The 18,453-nt window shown below is 36.6% G+C and overlaps 1 protein-coding gene across 1 annotated transcript in view; it reads right to left on the bottom strand.

Moving 5' to 3' along the window:
• The window catches only part of LOC149790471 (uncharacterized), a 39,600-nt gene that overhangs the window by 18,779 nt on the left and 2,368 nt on the right, over positions 1–18,453 (bottom strand). The window contains exons 2-6 of the mRNA XM_089973227.1: positions 17,513–17,796; positions 13,373–13,450; positions 11,976–12,099; positions 11,250–11,421; positions 9,177–9,255 (exon numbers count right to left, since the gene is read on the bottom strand). Of these exons, the coding sequence (XP_089829353.1) occupies positions 9,177–9,255; positions 11,250–11,421; positions 11,976–12,099; positions 13,373–13,450; positions 17,513–17,796 (737 nt within the window). The remainder of the gene's footprint in view (positions 1–9,176; positions 9,256–11,249; positions 11,422–11,975; positions 12,100–13,372; positions 13,451–17,512; positions 17,797–18,453) is intronic.

Below are 18,453 nucleotides of genomic sequence, written 5' to 3' on the forward strand. Positions count from 1 at the left end.
TATTCACGTCGATGAGCGCCGCTGCGAAATATTATAAAATTAATTCAGCATCGGTGAAATTCGCGGCAGAAAAAAAATATAAAGCAACATTTTCATATAATCTCGGTGCGTGGATCGAATTTTCCTATATCCCAATAATATTTGATTCGGAGAGCGACGAAGAATAATTAAATATTACAGAATTAATATAACATGAACGAACAAACCATAAGCAATATTATCGAAGCCATCGATGACCTGAAGAAAAAAATAAATCTTCCATCAGAGTTGGACACGAATAAAATCCGATCCGAATTCGAAACAATCATTCAAGGAAAACTCGAATACAAATACACGCTACCATCCGAATACAAATTAATAAAAAAGATCCAAATCGCGATGTATCAATCACTTGCGACAGTCAGCGATGATCGCATCGAGGATTTTGTTAAATTATCGACGCTAGTGGAGAAAGCTAGATTGATTTTATCAGAAGCATACGAATCAAAAAAAATTACAAGCTCGCGCATCAGACAACTGAAAAAACTTGTCGATGAGAGCAAGGCCAAGGAAATATCCTCCTGAATATTTCCGCAAACAAAAAAAAACAAAAATTAAAAAAATATATTAATTTTGAAAATTTCCCTGGATTTTATTTATTTTTTTGGCCTGTTTTTCCCTGGCAGATAGATTTACGATTTCACCAGCAGATTGATACTAACAGTTTCCCCGCGTATATCAAGCAAATTTCCTTTCTGGTCCGTCAGTTTGAAATTTATCTTCGACAACAATCGATTATGACATCGCAGATAAAACGGATTCACCGGCTCCTTTATTATCAAATAACCCGGAGAGGCGCTAGGTGAAAACGAATACAATATAAATCCCTGCTGTGCTTGATTTGACTCTGACGAATCAACATTGTAACTCCCCTCGACAACATCCGCGTGAAGATAAATCGCGATAACTTCCGTTATATTGACGATACCTGGCGAGATATGCCGCCCGCCCTTGGTCGGATCATTATCGTGTCTGAGAAACAGCGCTAATTGTTTTTTCTCTGCCCACGCGGCATGTAATTTCGGAAATAACTCATCGATGGTATCAGTGACAGATTTTCTTAGTTTATCAACGTCGTAACCGGGAAATTTGAAATTTGGTAGCGTTTCCTCGGTTAATTTATGTAATTCCTTGAATTTTTTCTTATTGCCTGAATTTTTGATCAATGTAAATTTGGTAATAGGAAGAATATAATCGCCGATTGATATATCGTCGATGATAGCATTAATAAACATTTTATGATAATATTCAAGATCGTTCGCAATTCGATTCAAGCGTCTCACGTGCCTTGGGAGTAAATCACACCAACCTGTTTTATTTAGGATACATTCATTGAAAAATGATCGAAAATAAGAAAGTAACATTTTATGTACTATATTAAATTCATTGATGGTTTTTTTTACATAATCGCCGTTTATTGGGTTTATTATAATTTTTTTATATTCACCAATATCTATCACTGTATCCGAGGGGGGGATTTTGGGAAGAACCAACCATGAAACATTTTCCACCTTAAAATTAAAAGAAAACACAATACGATCGCGTTTATGTTGCTCCATGAGATCAACGGCCTTATCGATTATATCAAAGCCAAATACAGATTGTGATCCCGAAGCCTCGTCGGTGACAAAGTCGGATTTTTTTGGTTCTAATGTGCTTGGTAAATCCAACGAGGTAAACCCGGGGGTTGTATCATCCGATGTTTCCACAGGCGGAATTTCGGGCCAACCTAATATAGATCTAATCGATGATTGGTAAATATCTACTATGTAAGGTGATTTAACTTCTATCATCGATGATAGCGTTGGTTCGTGCGCAGATATTTTTATTCCCGGAGTAGCATCGCCGGTTATATTTGATATTCTGGTAGTAAATTCCTTATCCAGCTGATCAATTTCGTAACTACCTGTTGGTATACCGACATATATCCAATCTGGCGTTCCATCGGGTTTGGTTTTGTTGGCAAAAACAAGCGAATTATTCGATGATAATCTGCCGAATGACGTCGATCTAACATTAGGCCAGCTATTGTAGACACGCAATTGTGTTAACGCAATTTCTTTGACGCTAATTGGTGTTGGAAAATTGATGCTAAATTCAGGCTTGGTTGAGCTTAATGATATTAGTGTTGTTGTCGGCGGTGTCGTGTTTGTCACGATCTGGGCTAGCTCGGACATTATTAATATTCATTTGTTCAATCTCCGAGTAAATACTGATCATTGCCGAAAATTCTGGATCGGAGATAACGCCATCATTGAGACTCTCCGAAAGCAGCGATGATAATCTCGAATACGCGTCATTGATCTTGGTTAGTTTGTTTTTGTACAATGATAACTTTTCACTCGTGCACGAGGAGATTTTTTTTGCGATGATATTGAGAACACCAGCGATTGTCGTTGTTGACGAGATTATTATCGTTGCTACGATCGGCGCGATTGTTGTTACCGCGGATAAAATTATTCCCGCACCAGCGACTACCGCGGATACCGTGTACACGGCGACGTCAATGATAACTAATCTACGCTGGTATTTTTTTATTTTTGTTTGATATTCGTCGAGGAGCTTTTTTAGCGAATCTTGCCATGATCGCGCCTGATTGTAACGGTAGTCAGATGCGGTCATTTATTAATCTACGATAACAATTACAGATTACCTTGTGTTTATCCCGGAATACCAACTGTTTCCCATCCCGATAAATATTCGAAAATTACAAAATAGGGAATCGGTCCTGTGGTGGTTCTGTCTGGTGGTTCTAGATCGCATACCATAGCGCTATCTTCACTTAGCGAAACAATAAAAAATCCAGGATAAAATTCGTGGATTTTACGGTTTTGTCCTTGTATCTTAAATTTTATCTCAGAGATAACATATACTCGATATACGCCAGTAATTGGCACGGTGAAATAAAACCCGATACTGTCTCCAGGGTCCCAAGTATAATTATATGTCTTAAACACAAATGGCACATTGCAGTTAAGATTTTTTGTTACCACCTGATCCGGCACGTGAAAACGTGCCAATTTTGGAAGATTTAGTGGTGATATTTTTGTGTTAATATCGCTAATTTTTGTAGATGCGTCGAGAAGATCCTCGTTGATTTTTTTTATTTTCTCATCTGTCGATTCACGCATCGCGTTAAACCCCTTAGTAAATTCGGGAACAACAAGATCGCTGAGTTTATTAATTTCCTTGTTGAGATCGTCGATTGTTGCTCTCTGACCTAACGAGATATTTATTTTGGTAATTTCCTCGTTAATGGATTTTACTCTCTCGATGAGATCGCTGTGTGATGTTCTATCGGCTTTTTGAAAAATTAATGCGCGTGCCGATTCAATATCTTTGTTGATTTGGGCGATATCTTCGTTTATTTTCTTTGTTTTCTCGATGAGATCGCTGTGTGATGTTCTATCGGCTTTTTGAAATATTAATGCACGTGCCGATTCAATCTCTCTGTTGATTTGGGCAATATCTTCGTTTATTTTTCTTGTTTTCTCGATGAGATCGCTGTGTGTAGTTGAGGAAGTTTCGATGAATTTTTTTATATCCTCGTCGAGTTTTTTATTGAGATTTTTTGATGTATCGTCTAGTTTTTTAAGATCGTTAGTTAGCTTGGTAAATCTTTTTATCATTCTGTCCTGAAGATCGTCGTGTAATGCTTTATCGGCCTTTAGAAGCATCGCCGCTGATAGCTCCTTGTCGGATTTTTCTACATCCGCGATATTGGCCTTCAGGGGTAACTTCGCTATAATATCGGCGATATCAGCAATAGATTTTAATACCATCTCCGATTGACGAGTAAATTGACTAATATGATCGCGGTATTCGTCTCGCTTGATTATATCAGTTATTTTCACGTTGCTGGTTTGTAATCTTCCTTCGGTATTTTGAAAAACAGCAACTTCACCAGGATCCACCTCTGACAGCGATAGAAGATTGTTAATATCGCTCTTGGTTGCGAACTTTGATAGATCGACGTCAGTCACTTCTGCTTTTTCCTTCCTGTAGATAAATCTACCGTAAATATCAACCATGATATTTATCTACGGCGTATTCAAATACAATTTTGTGATACGGACCGGATGATTTTGAAATTGCGTCGAGGACGTTAATTGACTCTGGGCCGCATATTGGTGGATCCGCTAATGTCTGCGTTGGAAGTGTCGAATACCAAACCGGAAGTTTCAGCGAAGACACATAGTTGATAAATTCATTTGGCGGTGCTAATCCGTACGAATCAAAATAAACGACTTCGCGAGGATTAATCGCGTAGGCAACCCAGTGTGTGCCAGGGCCGGTATTTTTATCGAGATTTATTATTCCTGTCTCGGTAGGGTTTGGTTTTTCTGGTAGTTGATCCCGCATAAATACGCCTCTGAAAAATTTTATTTTTTTTTTCTTTACTTCGCTGATTAGATCTAAATTTGAGGCTGGTAGACTCGACTTAGGCCGGATCCGTATGGGGGGCGTCTTAGATAAAGGCCGGATCCTTTTCGTTGTTTTTGCAACATTCTCTCGATTAGGGGAGAGAGGGCGGGAAGTAACCCTCCCTTTTTTTTACTGTATCGTCCTCCCACCACTTTTTCTCCTAATTTGGAACCTATGCCCGAGAGCGCGCCTAATCCTAATGTCTTTCCAATAATCGGAAGGGCCATTTTTATCAGAGGGAGAAAAGGAAGAAATCCGCCTGTTTTGACCATATCTCTGATGGCGCCTATGGAAAGGCTCACATGAACGCCAGAATTTGCTGATTTGGCCTTGGTAAATCGTTCACGTTGACCTCTAGTTAGCGACAGTTTGTTAGGCCCACCGTGAATCTGATCGTTTTTCAGTGTTAATTTCATACCGCATCGCTTTGATATCGCTGTTTGGAGTTTTTTTATCTGACCTGGGGTCAGAGTTACACTGACGTGTTCGTATGGCATATTAATAATCGCTTAATCTAAATTTAGAAATCTTTGATTTTAAAGTTACATTTTCTCGACAGGAGCGTCGATGATTCTCATTCTACCACTGATGCCTTCCAAGATCATTGTTCTATCGCTGAGAATTACCGCGATCACTTTGTGATTAAGTCCAGCTGTGTTAATTCTGGCTTTGAAATGGATATCAACGACGGATTGTTTTACCAGGTCGAGATGCTCCAGGGAAAAGTAATAGATAGGATAATGAGTATTAAAATCTAGCTGCGATATTTGCAATCCCGTATCGATATTTTGATCGCGACCCATGAAACTTAACAAGCGATGATACGCACGAGCCGTCGAATGATTTTCAAAATCAATTGATATTTCCTCGGATGGTTCTTGTTGGCCGTTTATTCTCAGTGATACATTTGTTGCTCCAATGTGATCAAATATCATATGACTGTATAATTGATGATACCTATTGGTACGCAAAAACGCGATAAAGATATGCCTAGGTGCGGAGGTACCTTGCTGCGATGCAATACGCCAGGTAAAATCACCATTAATATTGGTAGTTGTGGAATCTGTTGTTGTTGTCAGCCATGACATGACAGATTTACCGCCTTGGTTCATAAATGACATAAATTTTTCTTCTTCGATTATTGACGGGGTTATCGCTGGCATCCACAAGGTAAATTTTAGTAATCTTACTATGCCGTTATTATTCGTGGCATCATTGGGACCTATCACGCCAGTAGCGTAATCGACGGCACCTTCTCGCCAGATAGCATCGTTGCTATTTTCCTTTCTGATAAATGTTACGGTGTGTTTTGCTCCGTAGATAATTTTCCTGAAATGTCTGCAAAATCCGAATATATGGGATAACGGGATAGCACAAGCGAATCTTCTGTTACCTGGTGATAGCATAGACTTTCGCGTGGCAAATCCGAGATTATAATCAGGATAAGGTTTAATGATCATATCTTCGATAGCAGCGGGAGCAGCATTAGGAGCGGCGCGATCGTTGGGTTGTCTGATAATGAACGGCCTACTTTCGGGACGATTAGTATTATCCTTGGCAAACATCATACTAGGGCCAGCTGATCTAGTAAAATCATCCGAGTATCTAGCTAGGCCTATTATCGTCGTTGCTAAGTCAACATCATTAGTAATTGACTCAATCTCTCTTCCATCAATCATGTAAGTTGCGCTCTTGAATAACGCCATAATACCGTTGTTAACAAATCCGACTCTAAAATCTGCTGCATAGGCGGTATTATCCGCTTTAACAACTTCCCCGATAACTTCGATATATGCCTCAGATGGAAGAAAATATCTTGTTGTATCGTGAACTTGAATTTCCAAGCGATTAGGCGTATTTGGTTCAACTGCATCGTACGAGAAATACTGGAAATCTCGCACGGATGTGTCCCTACCTACAGGCTCGTCCATGTCAAATACTTCATTTGACACTTGTGCGAACATTTATTATTAAGAATATCATCTAAAACGAAGACCACTGCCTGAAATAAAACTTGTATTAGCAACTTCATTTGCGAGATTTGTCTTAGCAACTTCATTTGCGAGATTTGTCTTAGCAACTTCCTGCGCTATATTTGTCTTAGCAACTTCCTTTGCTAGATCGTTTATTTTTTTATTTGCCGCGTCGTTTATGACTTTGCTGACTTCGGGTGGCATTTCTCTGGTGATAGGTAATTTGACGGGTTGTTTTTTTCGCACTAAATTTAATATTTTACTTTTGACAACATTGAAGCCTTTACTGGCCAAATTACCGATACCAGAAATGGCGGTCTCGCCGATCTTTCCTATTGCTTTTGACGCGAATTGTTTGATTGTGGGTCCGATTTTAGGTATTACTCGCGTAACGAGACTTCCAATGATATCGCCGAATCCATTGCCGTGTATATATTTGTACACGGGCAATCTAGAGTTTACTATGCGGACCTGTTTGGGTCTGCGTTGATGCTTGTGAACAATCATGTTATTTCAATTGTGTTGTTTTAATCGATGAGCTCATCGACGAGTTCCTTGTAAATGTGAGAATTAATGATGCCACCACGGAATAATCGCTGACAAATATCTGAGGCCTCGTTGATTATTTCACGAGAGTTATTTCCGGCTCGTTTTCCTCCGATTAATACCTCGAGGCGAGATACATCGTTGACAACGCTGTCAGGGCAAACGGTATATCCGCTTCCTGTTTTTGGTTCTGAAAATGACGATGGCGATAACGCTTCCTCGAATACTTCTCCTGACGATGTCCCTGACGACGTTAATGGTGATTCTAAGGGGAGTTGAAAGGAAGGGGGGGGGGGGGGAAAACCCGGGATTAATATATCACTCTTCCTTGTAGATGATAGACTTTCCTTTAGCTTCATTGATTTATAATCACCAACATCCGATATAAATTTTTCAAAATTTTTATCAGAATAGTCTATTGGTTTTCCTAAAGTGCCAAAATAAATTATCGCCAGCCAATCAACTTCTTCGACTTTATCAGCAATAAATCTTCTCAAAATAAATCTTCTATTTTCAATAGAATCATCCGCAGCCATCTGAATTTTTGAATCATAATTTCTAAGTAAATGCAATATGTTCGTGTTCAAATAATTATCAGCGGTTACACTAGTATCAAGATTTATTGGATGAAGTTCATATTCTTCCTTCATCCTTATATCTTCGGAAAGTTGTGCCTTAGGTTGTGCTGGTTTAACTATCGATGCCTGTGATTGAATATCTTCTTTTTTCCTTCTTGATTTTCTCTCTTTTTTCTGAGGTGGAATTTTTTCTTTTGGTCTAGCTCCTAATTCCTGTGGTTGAACTATCGGTTCCTGTGGTTGAACTATCGGTTCCTGTGGTTGAATATCCTCTTCCTGTGGTATTACTTTTCTCTTCCGTGTTTTAGTTTTTTCTTCCTTCTTCTGTTGTTTTCTTCCCTTCGCGTGCTGTTTTATATCTTCCGCTAGTTGTTTATTATGATTATATCTATCGTCTGCTGCTTCTAAAAATCTTCTAAAAAATGGATCCCTTTCACTCGCCTGTGTTTTTTCCGCATAAACTTTATATAACATACCATACCAATTATTACGGGTTTTATATTTTTCCTTTCCTATTTCAGTCAAATATTCATTTCGAATACTAAACATATCTTCCGCAAATTGACCAATTCGATCTATGGTATACAGTGTCGAGAGCGGTCGTGATATTATTTCCCATCCCTCATCGGTGAAATTTTCTCTTAAATTCTCGATACTAAACTTCCCTTTTTTTACTCCCGGTTTTCCTAATACGGTTTTTCCCTTACTTGCTCCAGAATCAATTGCAGGTTGTTGCCCTTGTGCTGCTGCTGCTATTGCTAATCGATCGGGTAATGTTCGTGATTGTTCCTCAATACCTTTCAACATGGGAAAAATTCCCTTTTTCTTAGTATCCGGATCTTTTTCGTCACCAAATACAACTTGCTCGATTGTTCCGGTAACTGGCTCCAACCATTTCGATGATGCCTCGGCAATTCCATGTTGTACATCTTCGTAATCACGAACATTTCTCTTAAATAATCGTTTTGTCGGGATAAGCTTCTTTAATGCCGCTAATTGCTCTCGCGCTAATCTGGCAGAATGAGGCTCTCCAACTGTACTAGCTTTCGGACTCATATTATTTTCAACTATATTGTTTTAATGCGAGGTAAAATTAGGATTAGCAGCCAAACTTTGCAAACTTCATCGATGGAATAAATTTCTCCTACCCCCCCCCCTAAAATTGCTGTCCAAAATCAATGATTTTTGCACACAAAAATTGCAATCGGGGGTGAATTTACGCAAATTAATTCTCGCAGGAAGGCTTATTTTTGAAATCTGAGGCTTCTACGGAGAAAGTTCTCGTAGGAAGGCTTATTTGGTCTGGAACGTCTGGTCTGTAGAACTTCCCTGCTGCTAATTGAAAGGCATGGTAATATGAACAACAGGGGAATGACATATACAGATGGAGTAAGGAAAGAAGAGTAAACATTTAGAGACTGGCTTGAAAAGTACATACAGACAAAAGGCTGAACGAAACAAAGCATACACAGAGACAAGACAGAAATACAAAAATTATAGCAGAGAGGTAGGACAACAAGAAAACTGAGACAAGGTAAAAGGAAACATATAGTACAAAGACATGCATACAGACAGACAGACAGTCAGACATGGTTGTCTACAAATCGAAACATACCATGTTCATAACAAGCATCAAGTATAGTCTCAATGCACGATTAGCTTCAGCTTCGTCACCGATCGCACGATCCAGCCAACTGTATACAAAGAAATATCATTTTACATTGTTATTTCAAAGAGAGCAAAATCTATGGTACCTTTGCAGACCGAGTTACAATTCAAAACGATGGCATAGTTTAGTTGTACCCTTACAAATCAGATTAATCTTAAATACAGTATACTGTTTCCACGCCGTTACCATGCATATAAAAAATGCAAATACCAAGTTTGGTGTAGTTAATAATATCGGTTTTTAGGTAGCCTCGCACATGGTCTTTCGGAGTTAATCACATTATACCCAGACGCTAAAGTGTGCGTAGAAATGCAAATGTTTGCTTAAGACGGCAGAAGTACTTCCAGTTACGATTGTACACATGGGGCATGAATTTCTTAAAAGATTGGGAACAGTTGTTATTAAAAGAAAACCGAAAAACCATGTTAAAACATCGTGTGCCCATATTTGCGATCAGTACCGTTTCGAACTTTACGGTGTCGTTTGCATCAAGGCCTCGACTTGAAACTACACAGTACGGTTTCGTTATAAACAATTTCTTTCTCCCATGATCTAGGCCCAAGAACAAAAAACTTGAATCAGATATATTCCACATTTATGATATTTGATTGGGCCGGGAATATCGATTCAAGCCAGTGAAAAATGGAGCCTGTGCCTGAGTATGTTTTCTTCAATGATCGTAGACCTAAGCTAACTTGCGTTAAACCATTTTACGAACTTGCTTGTTCTTGGCGTTGCCAGTCATTACGTAATCGGCGCAGTTTGAATCAAATGAACATTATTTCTATTTCGATGTTTCATTTTGGATAGTCTATACCATAAAAAAAATGAAACATGTATGAATAGATGCCAATTCATATCCATGAAACAAATTACCGATTTTTGTGTTTCGCCTATAGAGGTTAAATTTTCCAAAAACGTATGGCTCACGACATTAACTACACGAATAGAACCAGTTATGGAAACCAAACGGCACGGCGCTGTATCGAGACCATAAAAGATCGTGAAAAGACACGAAAGGTCTTGTATTATACACTATGATGGGCACTTCATATTTACATCGCAAAATATCTTCCCTGTATTTTTGTATTAGTACTGACTTTTAACACAGTCGTGCATTGGTACGGACGAAGAGCCTTTAAGGAAACAATCGATATTTCTTTGCAACATATCTTCTTAAGAAAGTACTGTATTAGGACTAGTGTTGTATAAAGACGTTCAATTATGTGGACGACGTGCTCCTAATGGAATCGTCAGTATTTGCGTTGAGAGTGATTAACATAATTTAGAATCAATGGACTTTGATACCTTCCTCCGTCACGTGATACAGGGTAATGTACCCTATCACTATCTCCCCCGTCACGTGATACAGGGTAATGTACCCTATTACACGAATATGATTAAAACATTCATATTTATCTGTCAGCAATAAGCTGAGTCCTGCATTCTTGAGAGTTCAAGAAAGATCAAAACATACCATCAGATTACACCACCTCTTCATCTTGGAAAAATGTTAACATTTCTTTTTTCCCAATAACGATCCAGTTTAATTACCCAGATTTGAACCAATTCTCGTGGAAAAAAAGGTACAACATCAGTTGTCTTTAAATGATACGAATATGTTTTACGTATATCAGAACTATTTTTGCCAAAATAATTATTTTTTGGTTCAAAACATTTGGACTGGTTGGTCACGAGTTAGCAACATATTGGAGATCTTCGGCTGTGATTCCATCATCGAACTCCGTTCCAGTTTCACGATGAACATCAGATTTGTATACATATTTTCTGTATATGTATATATGCGTTAGCATTGGAAATCGTTTGGCGAGGAGCGCCCTATATTCAATATCATCATCATCTTTAATCTGCAGTCATTACTTGCAATTAGACCTATATCATCATCCGGTGTAACATGTCGTATGTGTTTGCTGCAAAATCTAAAGGTTTCTATTGGCTTGACAGTTATATTTACATTCAACATATTTTGATTAGAATTTTAAAAAAGTAAAGAATTACAATTTCCAAGTGCTGTAGTCCACGACAAAAATTAGTTCCACGACGTTGGCTTTAGTGGCCTGACGTTTTCTGCGTCTTCGTATGCTTTGTCGCATACTGTCGGTCAGTGGGGCCTCTTGCTTTCGTCGTAATGATAGAGGCACTGGAAGTGGGGTTCCATTTTTGCTCAGACCTGGAATAATTGAAAGAAAGATACAATACTAGTATTTGTGTATTTCTGTACAGTTATGGTCCTGCATTGCCATAAAGAGAAATTCATAAATTTTATAATTGTGTATTACGTGGAAAAAGAATCCTGCTCTAATTAGTGCTGGAAAAATAGCTTGTGTTTTTCTAATGTTTGAATCTTTTAAATATTTTCCAGCATTTTTCGATCTAATGGTTTTATAATGAACTAGGCGACCAATAATATACGCAAGGCATCTTCTGGATTGATGCAGTGGCGCCTTTCATAATTTTGCGAAGAAGTCTTCAAACGCAACGTAACTTTTACAAACTGCACATAACAGCGAAAAATTCCCAAACTGGCAGATCTTACAATACTCTGTGTGTGTGTGTGTGTGTGTGTGTTGAGAACGAGAAGAGGAATAGAGCTATATCATTTGAATTAGAAACAGATATATATATATATATATATATATATATATATATATATATATATATATATATATATATATATAATAGAGAAAGTTATGTTAGTTCATGTTTTCGAAAATATAGGCTTACCTATTTGACGTTCGTCTTGTTTCAACTCAAAGCTCTTTTTCGGTGCCTGCAGTTTCGTAGCGAATGTTGATTCGTTCGCTGACACCATAATGTACGCATCTGACCCATTATAGAATACTGCAGACTAGGAAAAAAAAAGAACAGTGTTATCTATTATACGAATTGGTGCTAGCTGCTGCAATTCCACCGGTGGGTCAAAATTTGCAAGGAGAAATGAGGCTATGCGACAGTTATACCTAGAGTAATGTTATCACGTTGTCTAAAGGGCTAATTTGAAAACAATACAAATAATAAGAGTGTGTTTTAACTGGACATATGTATGAAGCTTTGCTTTATCACTCCTTTCCCCTCCAACCTCTACTGTCTGCTTACCACCGACACGTGATGATTTAAGGTTAAAGCTGCACCTGCCAATCTCTGTGACGGGTTGAAACACAGGCCAATCAGCGAGTCAGGTCTTGACTGCACCTGCCAATCGCTGTGTCGGGTTGTAACCCAGGTTAATCAGCTAGTCAGGTCTTGACAGGAAAGAAGCAACATTTCTAAATCGCACATGAATACAGACTGAGTCTAAATTAACATTTTACACGATACTATTTCAGTTATAACCTTTTGAAATATAAGCATGAGATTCAACAAACGTAATCTAAGTTAGGTGATAAATAAACAGGAATTATTTGAAACACCTTGAATAATGTCATATGCCAAATGGATTAAATCGCATCGCCAATATCATGCCTAATTAATAATAATAATAATAATAATAATAACAATAATAATAATAATAATAATAATAATAATAATAATAATTATTATTATTATTATTATTATTATTATTATTATTATTATTATTTACAATTCTGAGCTGTGTATGCATAACGGAATATACAAGAAACAAACAATTAGATACAACTACATGTAAAAGGGTGTTAATAGCTGATAGATTTTCTTTTTGTTTTCATTTTAATTAAGACATTTGTGTGCTTATATTAGACATATCTGATAGGTAAAAAATTATGAAATTTTGTCTCTACTGCCCTCTGGGGGAAAAAGATATGCCTTATGCAGATGGCTCTATCATGGAAAGATGATGACAGACAAGTTTCGGACATTATCCACTACTACCTATTTTCAGAGGTTCCATAACGGGACGACTCACAGACGAACGCACAGACGGCTGCAAGACCAATATTCCCATGCTTAACTCAAAAGAGTGGAGATATATTAAACGAATCTGGAGAGCAATTTGTGGAGACAATGCATGTAAATCATAAGAAAGATGAAAGTGTTTGATAGCATAATCTATATTTCTTGAACTATATTATCATGGAGATCATATGGTGAAATTTCGCTTTTATTTATATATGACCAATGTAAAGCAATAACAATAAACTTACTGATTTACAGGCTGACGCTATACATTCCAGTAAAAGTCCAGTGTCGGTTCCATTCAAATCTCTGAAAAATGCAAAGGTCTAGCGAAAGAAAGAGATAAGTGTTAAAGTATTTAAATTTTCTCTCTCTCTCTCTCTCTCTCTCTCTCTCTCTCTCTATATATATATATATATATATATATATATATATATATATATATATATATATATATATATTCAATTTCAGTTGGAGCAAAGCGATCAAAGCCATCAATATTTCCTTTTGTATCTTAAACGTTTTGAAAATTAATTTGGCCTGAAAATTTAGCCATAATAATAACACTTATTCCTACTGAAATGCGAACTTTACATTATTGTTACAATGAGCAAAACTTTAGTTTGTATTGCATTAAGAAAGAAAACTACATAATGTTGGCATATGAAATAGCGGATATGTGATATAAAAGGGAGACAACTCTCTAGATAGTGGAAATCTCAAACTATGCTCCGTGAAGTGTTGAAATGATCTGACAGGCAACGAATCAATCATCCGATGCAGGTAAATTGAAACTGTATGGATTTGCCTTGGAAACAAGAATAAACTGCAAAAAAAAATATAGCCTATGATGACATAAACAGGTCACAAAGTTTGTTCGTGTGACAGTAATTACATTTTCCGAGTTGATTATTTGGTTAGGCGAGACAGACCAACATATCCCGCCTTTATGGGTTCGTGTCCCTTAACCGGAAACTTTGTTCCTGTGTTAAAGACCTAGCTCTAAGCTCTACAACGACAGCAAACATGACAAAATCTGACTCTTACTGACATGTGTAAACAGAAAAATCAACACAAAAGAAACTATAGATGAGAAAAACTATGATCACTCGCCAAATCTGAGGCAAAATTGCTTAAATATGACTTTCTGAACGTTGTTCAGATGAAAAAAAAGAAGACTATATTCTTAGCTCTTAATATGATTTGTGTTACCGAATTAAACTTGCTCATTCTGTAGAAATAACATTTGTCGTAGTTTTCTTTACATTCTGACCTTGTTTTCGTATCCAGTATATTTTGTCCTCTTAGAAAAGGTTTAAAGCTTTGAAGCTTTTAAATATTTGTTATTTATCAAAACAAAATAATGAAGATAATATAAAATAATAATATAATATCTAGGCATTCTTTTTATTCAGCGTGTCATATCCATAACTTGCCGAAGGTAAACCGCCAGTGTTCTAATGCGGCTGCACGATCAAAAGCACAGAACAGTTTATTCACAAAAATTTCAGATTTCCTACAATGCATGCACGAAGTGATGATATTGCTTGTGGGTTTTTCTCCATGAACGTTATGCTGGTTATATTCGAGCTTGTGTCTAGTATGATTAACGTAAAGAACCTAAAATAATGTTGAAGCGAATATAGAATCCATTGAATCTCATAGCAAATCAACTTCCACTAATTATGATTAATAAAAGAGATAGCATTTACTCTACTGTCATGGCGTGCATGCGCTACTTTTACTACTCAGTGCTTTTAAGCTATGTAATAGAAAGAAGCAGAACCAACAAGTTTAATAAAAGTCAATAAATAATTCATTTGTCTAAACATAGAAAGTGAAAATTCAAAAGAAACTTAAATAGTGTCAATTAGACGTCAGATAATCCTAATGTTCTATCACATGCCCTAATGTATAGAATGTGTCGAATAAATTCCAAACGGCTTGAATGTATTCATTTAACACAATATTATAACCCAAAATGTCTTTCAATGAGCCCTCCATAAATCCAAAGTAGTGTATTAATCCAAAAAGTAAATGAGCACATTGTAATTCCAAAGAATACTTTGAATAACTGATTCCTCTCAAATTATATCTGAACATAACTAAAACCTCTAATCATAGATTCCCAAAGACTGATATGAAACAGGAAAGAATTACTATTAATTTAACTTGAACTGCAACGCAATAGTATTTTCCCTTGAACTAACGGAATTTTCTATTAATTCTTAAGCAAGGATATGTCTTGAATTTATAATTTAATAAAGAGCTTAATTACTTCTAAGATTCAAGGCAAAGAATCAGGTAAGCATAAACTCCGATTTTATAACCCTCAGTCACGGACATGATAACAGCTAGATACACACTATAATTTAAATAGATATAACACTATATGATAGCATTCATTGCTTTCCCATTTTCTTTGCTTGGGAAGCTTTCACGTGCCTATTTGCAAACACTACGAAAGAATGTCGGTTTAAATGTTTACAAGAAAACAACCTCAAAGAATCGCTAGAGACATAAAACTGGTTAACTTTTAATAAAGAACACAAAGCAAATATGGCGCATCTAAGATAATTTTTGTATGATAATGTATTTATGCTGATGTATTGGTAATCTTATCTATGTGTATTACGTATAGACTGCATACGTCCACTTATGGCATGTATCGTTTTAGTAGTAGAGAGGAAACGATAATTTCTATGCACAAGACCTTACAGGCAACAGTCATATGTTGCAAGCAAAAAACCAGCCACCTAAGGACCAATATTTACAACATTTCGTAACGTTCTACGTTTTGTTTCTTCTATTACTGCGGAGCTAACTTTAACATAGTTTACAATAAACTTAGTAACGATTTTTGTTTCTTTCATCTACTTCGATCGGGTCTTAGTCCCATTCATTCTGTACAGTTTTTATTCAATTATTATTATTATTTTGTTGCTTTCAACATAGTTTCAGATGTGTTTCAGATTAGCCCCCCCCCCCCAAAAAAAAACACAACAATTTAAAATACGGTATTGAATAATTTGCAGCTAATTAAAGACTCGAGTTTAAGAAACTAATGATTTTATAATTAAAAATGGAAAGGAGCAAAAGCAAAATTGAAAAAATACGCATGTTTGCGAAGTCAACGAAAAGAAAAACATTTACGTGAAATTGAATTTAGAGAACAATTTTGAAAATGTTCATTGTTAAAATGAAAAAACCAAAGAGGTTAAAACGAGAGCAAGATAATATGGTCGTGTCACAAGTTACAAATACGTTTTAAACAGGTCAATTTAACTACGTTACTTGATACTGATATTATAATTGTTGCTTTACTTTTGGTATTAACGAATACAAACAGCACAACAGTCTCTAGTTTCAAAACAGTATTGAAACGCAGTTAAATTATTTATAGTTCCTAAACAGCATATAAATGTATTTCCAAATTGTTGTAAACAAATCAAACTTTCACAATACTGAATTGTTAGTGAGAACAAACAATACAATTAACACTGGTTTCCGGTAAATATTTGTTCCATTCCTTGCAATGTCTCACATCTGGGTCTAGAATGTGTTTTTGAAGATTTAAATAGTGAATAGTGCAAACAAGTAGAATTGATGTAGTAACGACGTATTTTTTTTATTGCTTTGCGCCTTCTTTTATTTGACCGCAAGACAGCAAACGGCATTCAGCCAGACAAGATAATTAAGAAAATAACAGAGGAGAAGGTAACAAACGGCAAGGTGAAATAGAGAATATAATTAACACGGTTTATTATACAACCGTTAACCCAGCCTTTACAGTTAGTACATGACGAAATAGCGCTCTCTGCCATTAATGAGTAAGCTGAAAAACATTCATGACACGGTTAGTAAGGCAACAAACTATAATGAAATTAGTAAGGAAAAATTTACTTTGATAGCTACAGAGTACACCAGATACGAGATCACAAAATGAAAAAATAACACTAAAAGCCTAGACATTGCGTTTATCCTACAGTTCACAGGATCTAAACTAAAAAGAGATAGAGGTACCGCTTGCATACTGACGCTAAAATATACGTAATTTAGGACAGCAATAATGCCACGAATATTCATTAAACCTAGGTCCTGAACTAAAGAAAGCAGTCTGAACTAAAGAAAGCGGCCTGAACTAAAGAAACAGACCAGGCGAAATTCCTTCATGAGGTTGCAATATACAGGAAAATAAGAAGAAGAAGAATCTGCAGTAGAGCTTCGAAATTTTAAAAGCGCTGAGAGGTCAACAAATTATTCGAGTTTTCGGTTGCTTCTAGTTCTTCGACTAGAGAATTGTTGGCACAGGAAATGAGTGAGTTGTCGTAGTTTTCTGCAGTATTCGAGTAATCGGTGTTGCTGTAATATAAATTCACTGTACTTACCGCAGGGTCGTCTTGTCCACTTGGTTCTTCGACGAATATTCCATTCATGAGAGCAAAGGTCTTCATGACTGGTTTCACTTCTTTCCAACGTCCCAAAATCACTTTGTGCGTGATATTGTTACCATCTCGGTCAACTAATCTGGTGTCAATAGCTAGGGCAATAGAATCGACACGTTCGTGATGCATTTTCTTCTCGTGTTCAACTTCACGCCAAGCAGAACGTTTAACTCGATAGTGTGATACTTCATTTTCGCGAATGTAATCAAGATGTACTTTTATCTGGGCTAAGAAGAACAAAAGACAAAAACAGAATCAATATACCAGTCAGTAAACATTCAGCATGATCATACTCACTTTACACATGAAATGTGTTATAATGGTGAGCCTCATAATGAGACAGACTTATAATTGTAATATGCTGGGGGGGGGGGGGGTCCTTATCGAAAGATTTCAATCCTCGCGTGAATCCAGCTAGCAGTCATTTGTTATTCCCTGATTTCCACGAAATTCTATACAACTACTGTTGTAAACTGGAAATTCCCGCACTAACAGTTTATAAACTAGTTTCTTCTAATTAATGACCACAAATCTCACATCTTAACAATTTGCTTTTGCCAACTTCACAACTGCATGGTCTTTCCTCATTAAATTTCCATAACGTATCGCCAGTATTTCACGCAGTGAAAATATACATTTCAATCCCCTAATACATGGAACTATTTTTTCCTACGCTACCTTAGGCCAGTCAAATCATGATTTTAAGTCTCATTTTGCCTGTAACTCTACACCATATTTATCATCATAGCAACAATAAACGGCGATTCCAGATCACGGAGCAGTCCCTTCTCAATTATTCCATTATGCAATTTACCAGTACCCAATCATAAATAATGCACATGGAGTTACACAATCAATCCACAAAATCACATTTCAGTAGAGAC

Source organism: Sinohyriopsis cumingii, chromosome 10, assembly GCF_028554795.1.
Source record: "Sinohyriopsis cumingii isolate HCF-2022 chromosome 10, ASM2855479v2, whole genome shotgun sequence".
NCBI classification, from domain to species: Eukaryota; Metazoa; Mollusca; class Bivalvia; order Unionida; family Unionidae; genus Sinohyriopsis; species Sinohyriopsis cumingii.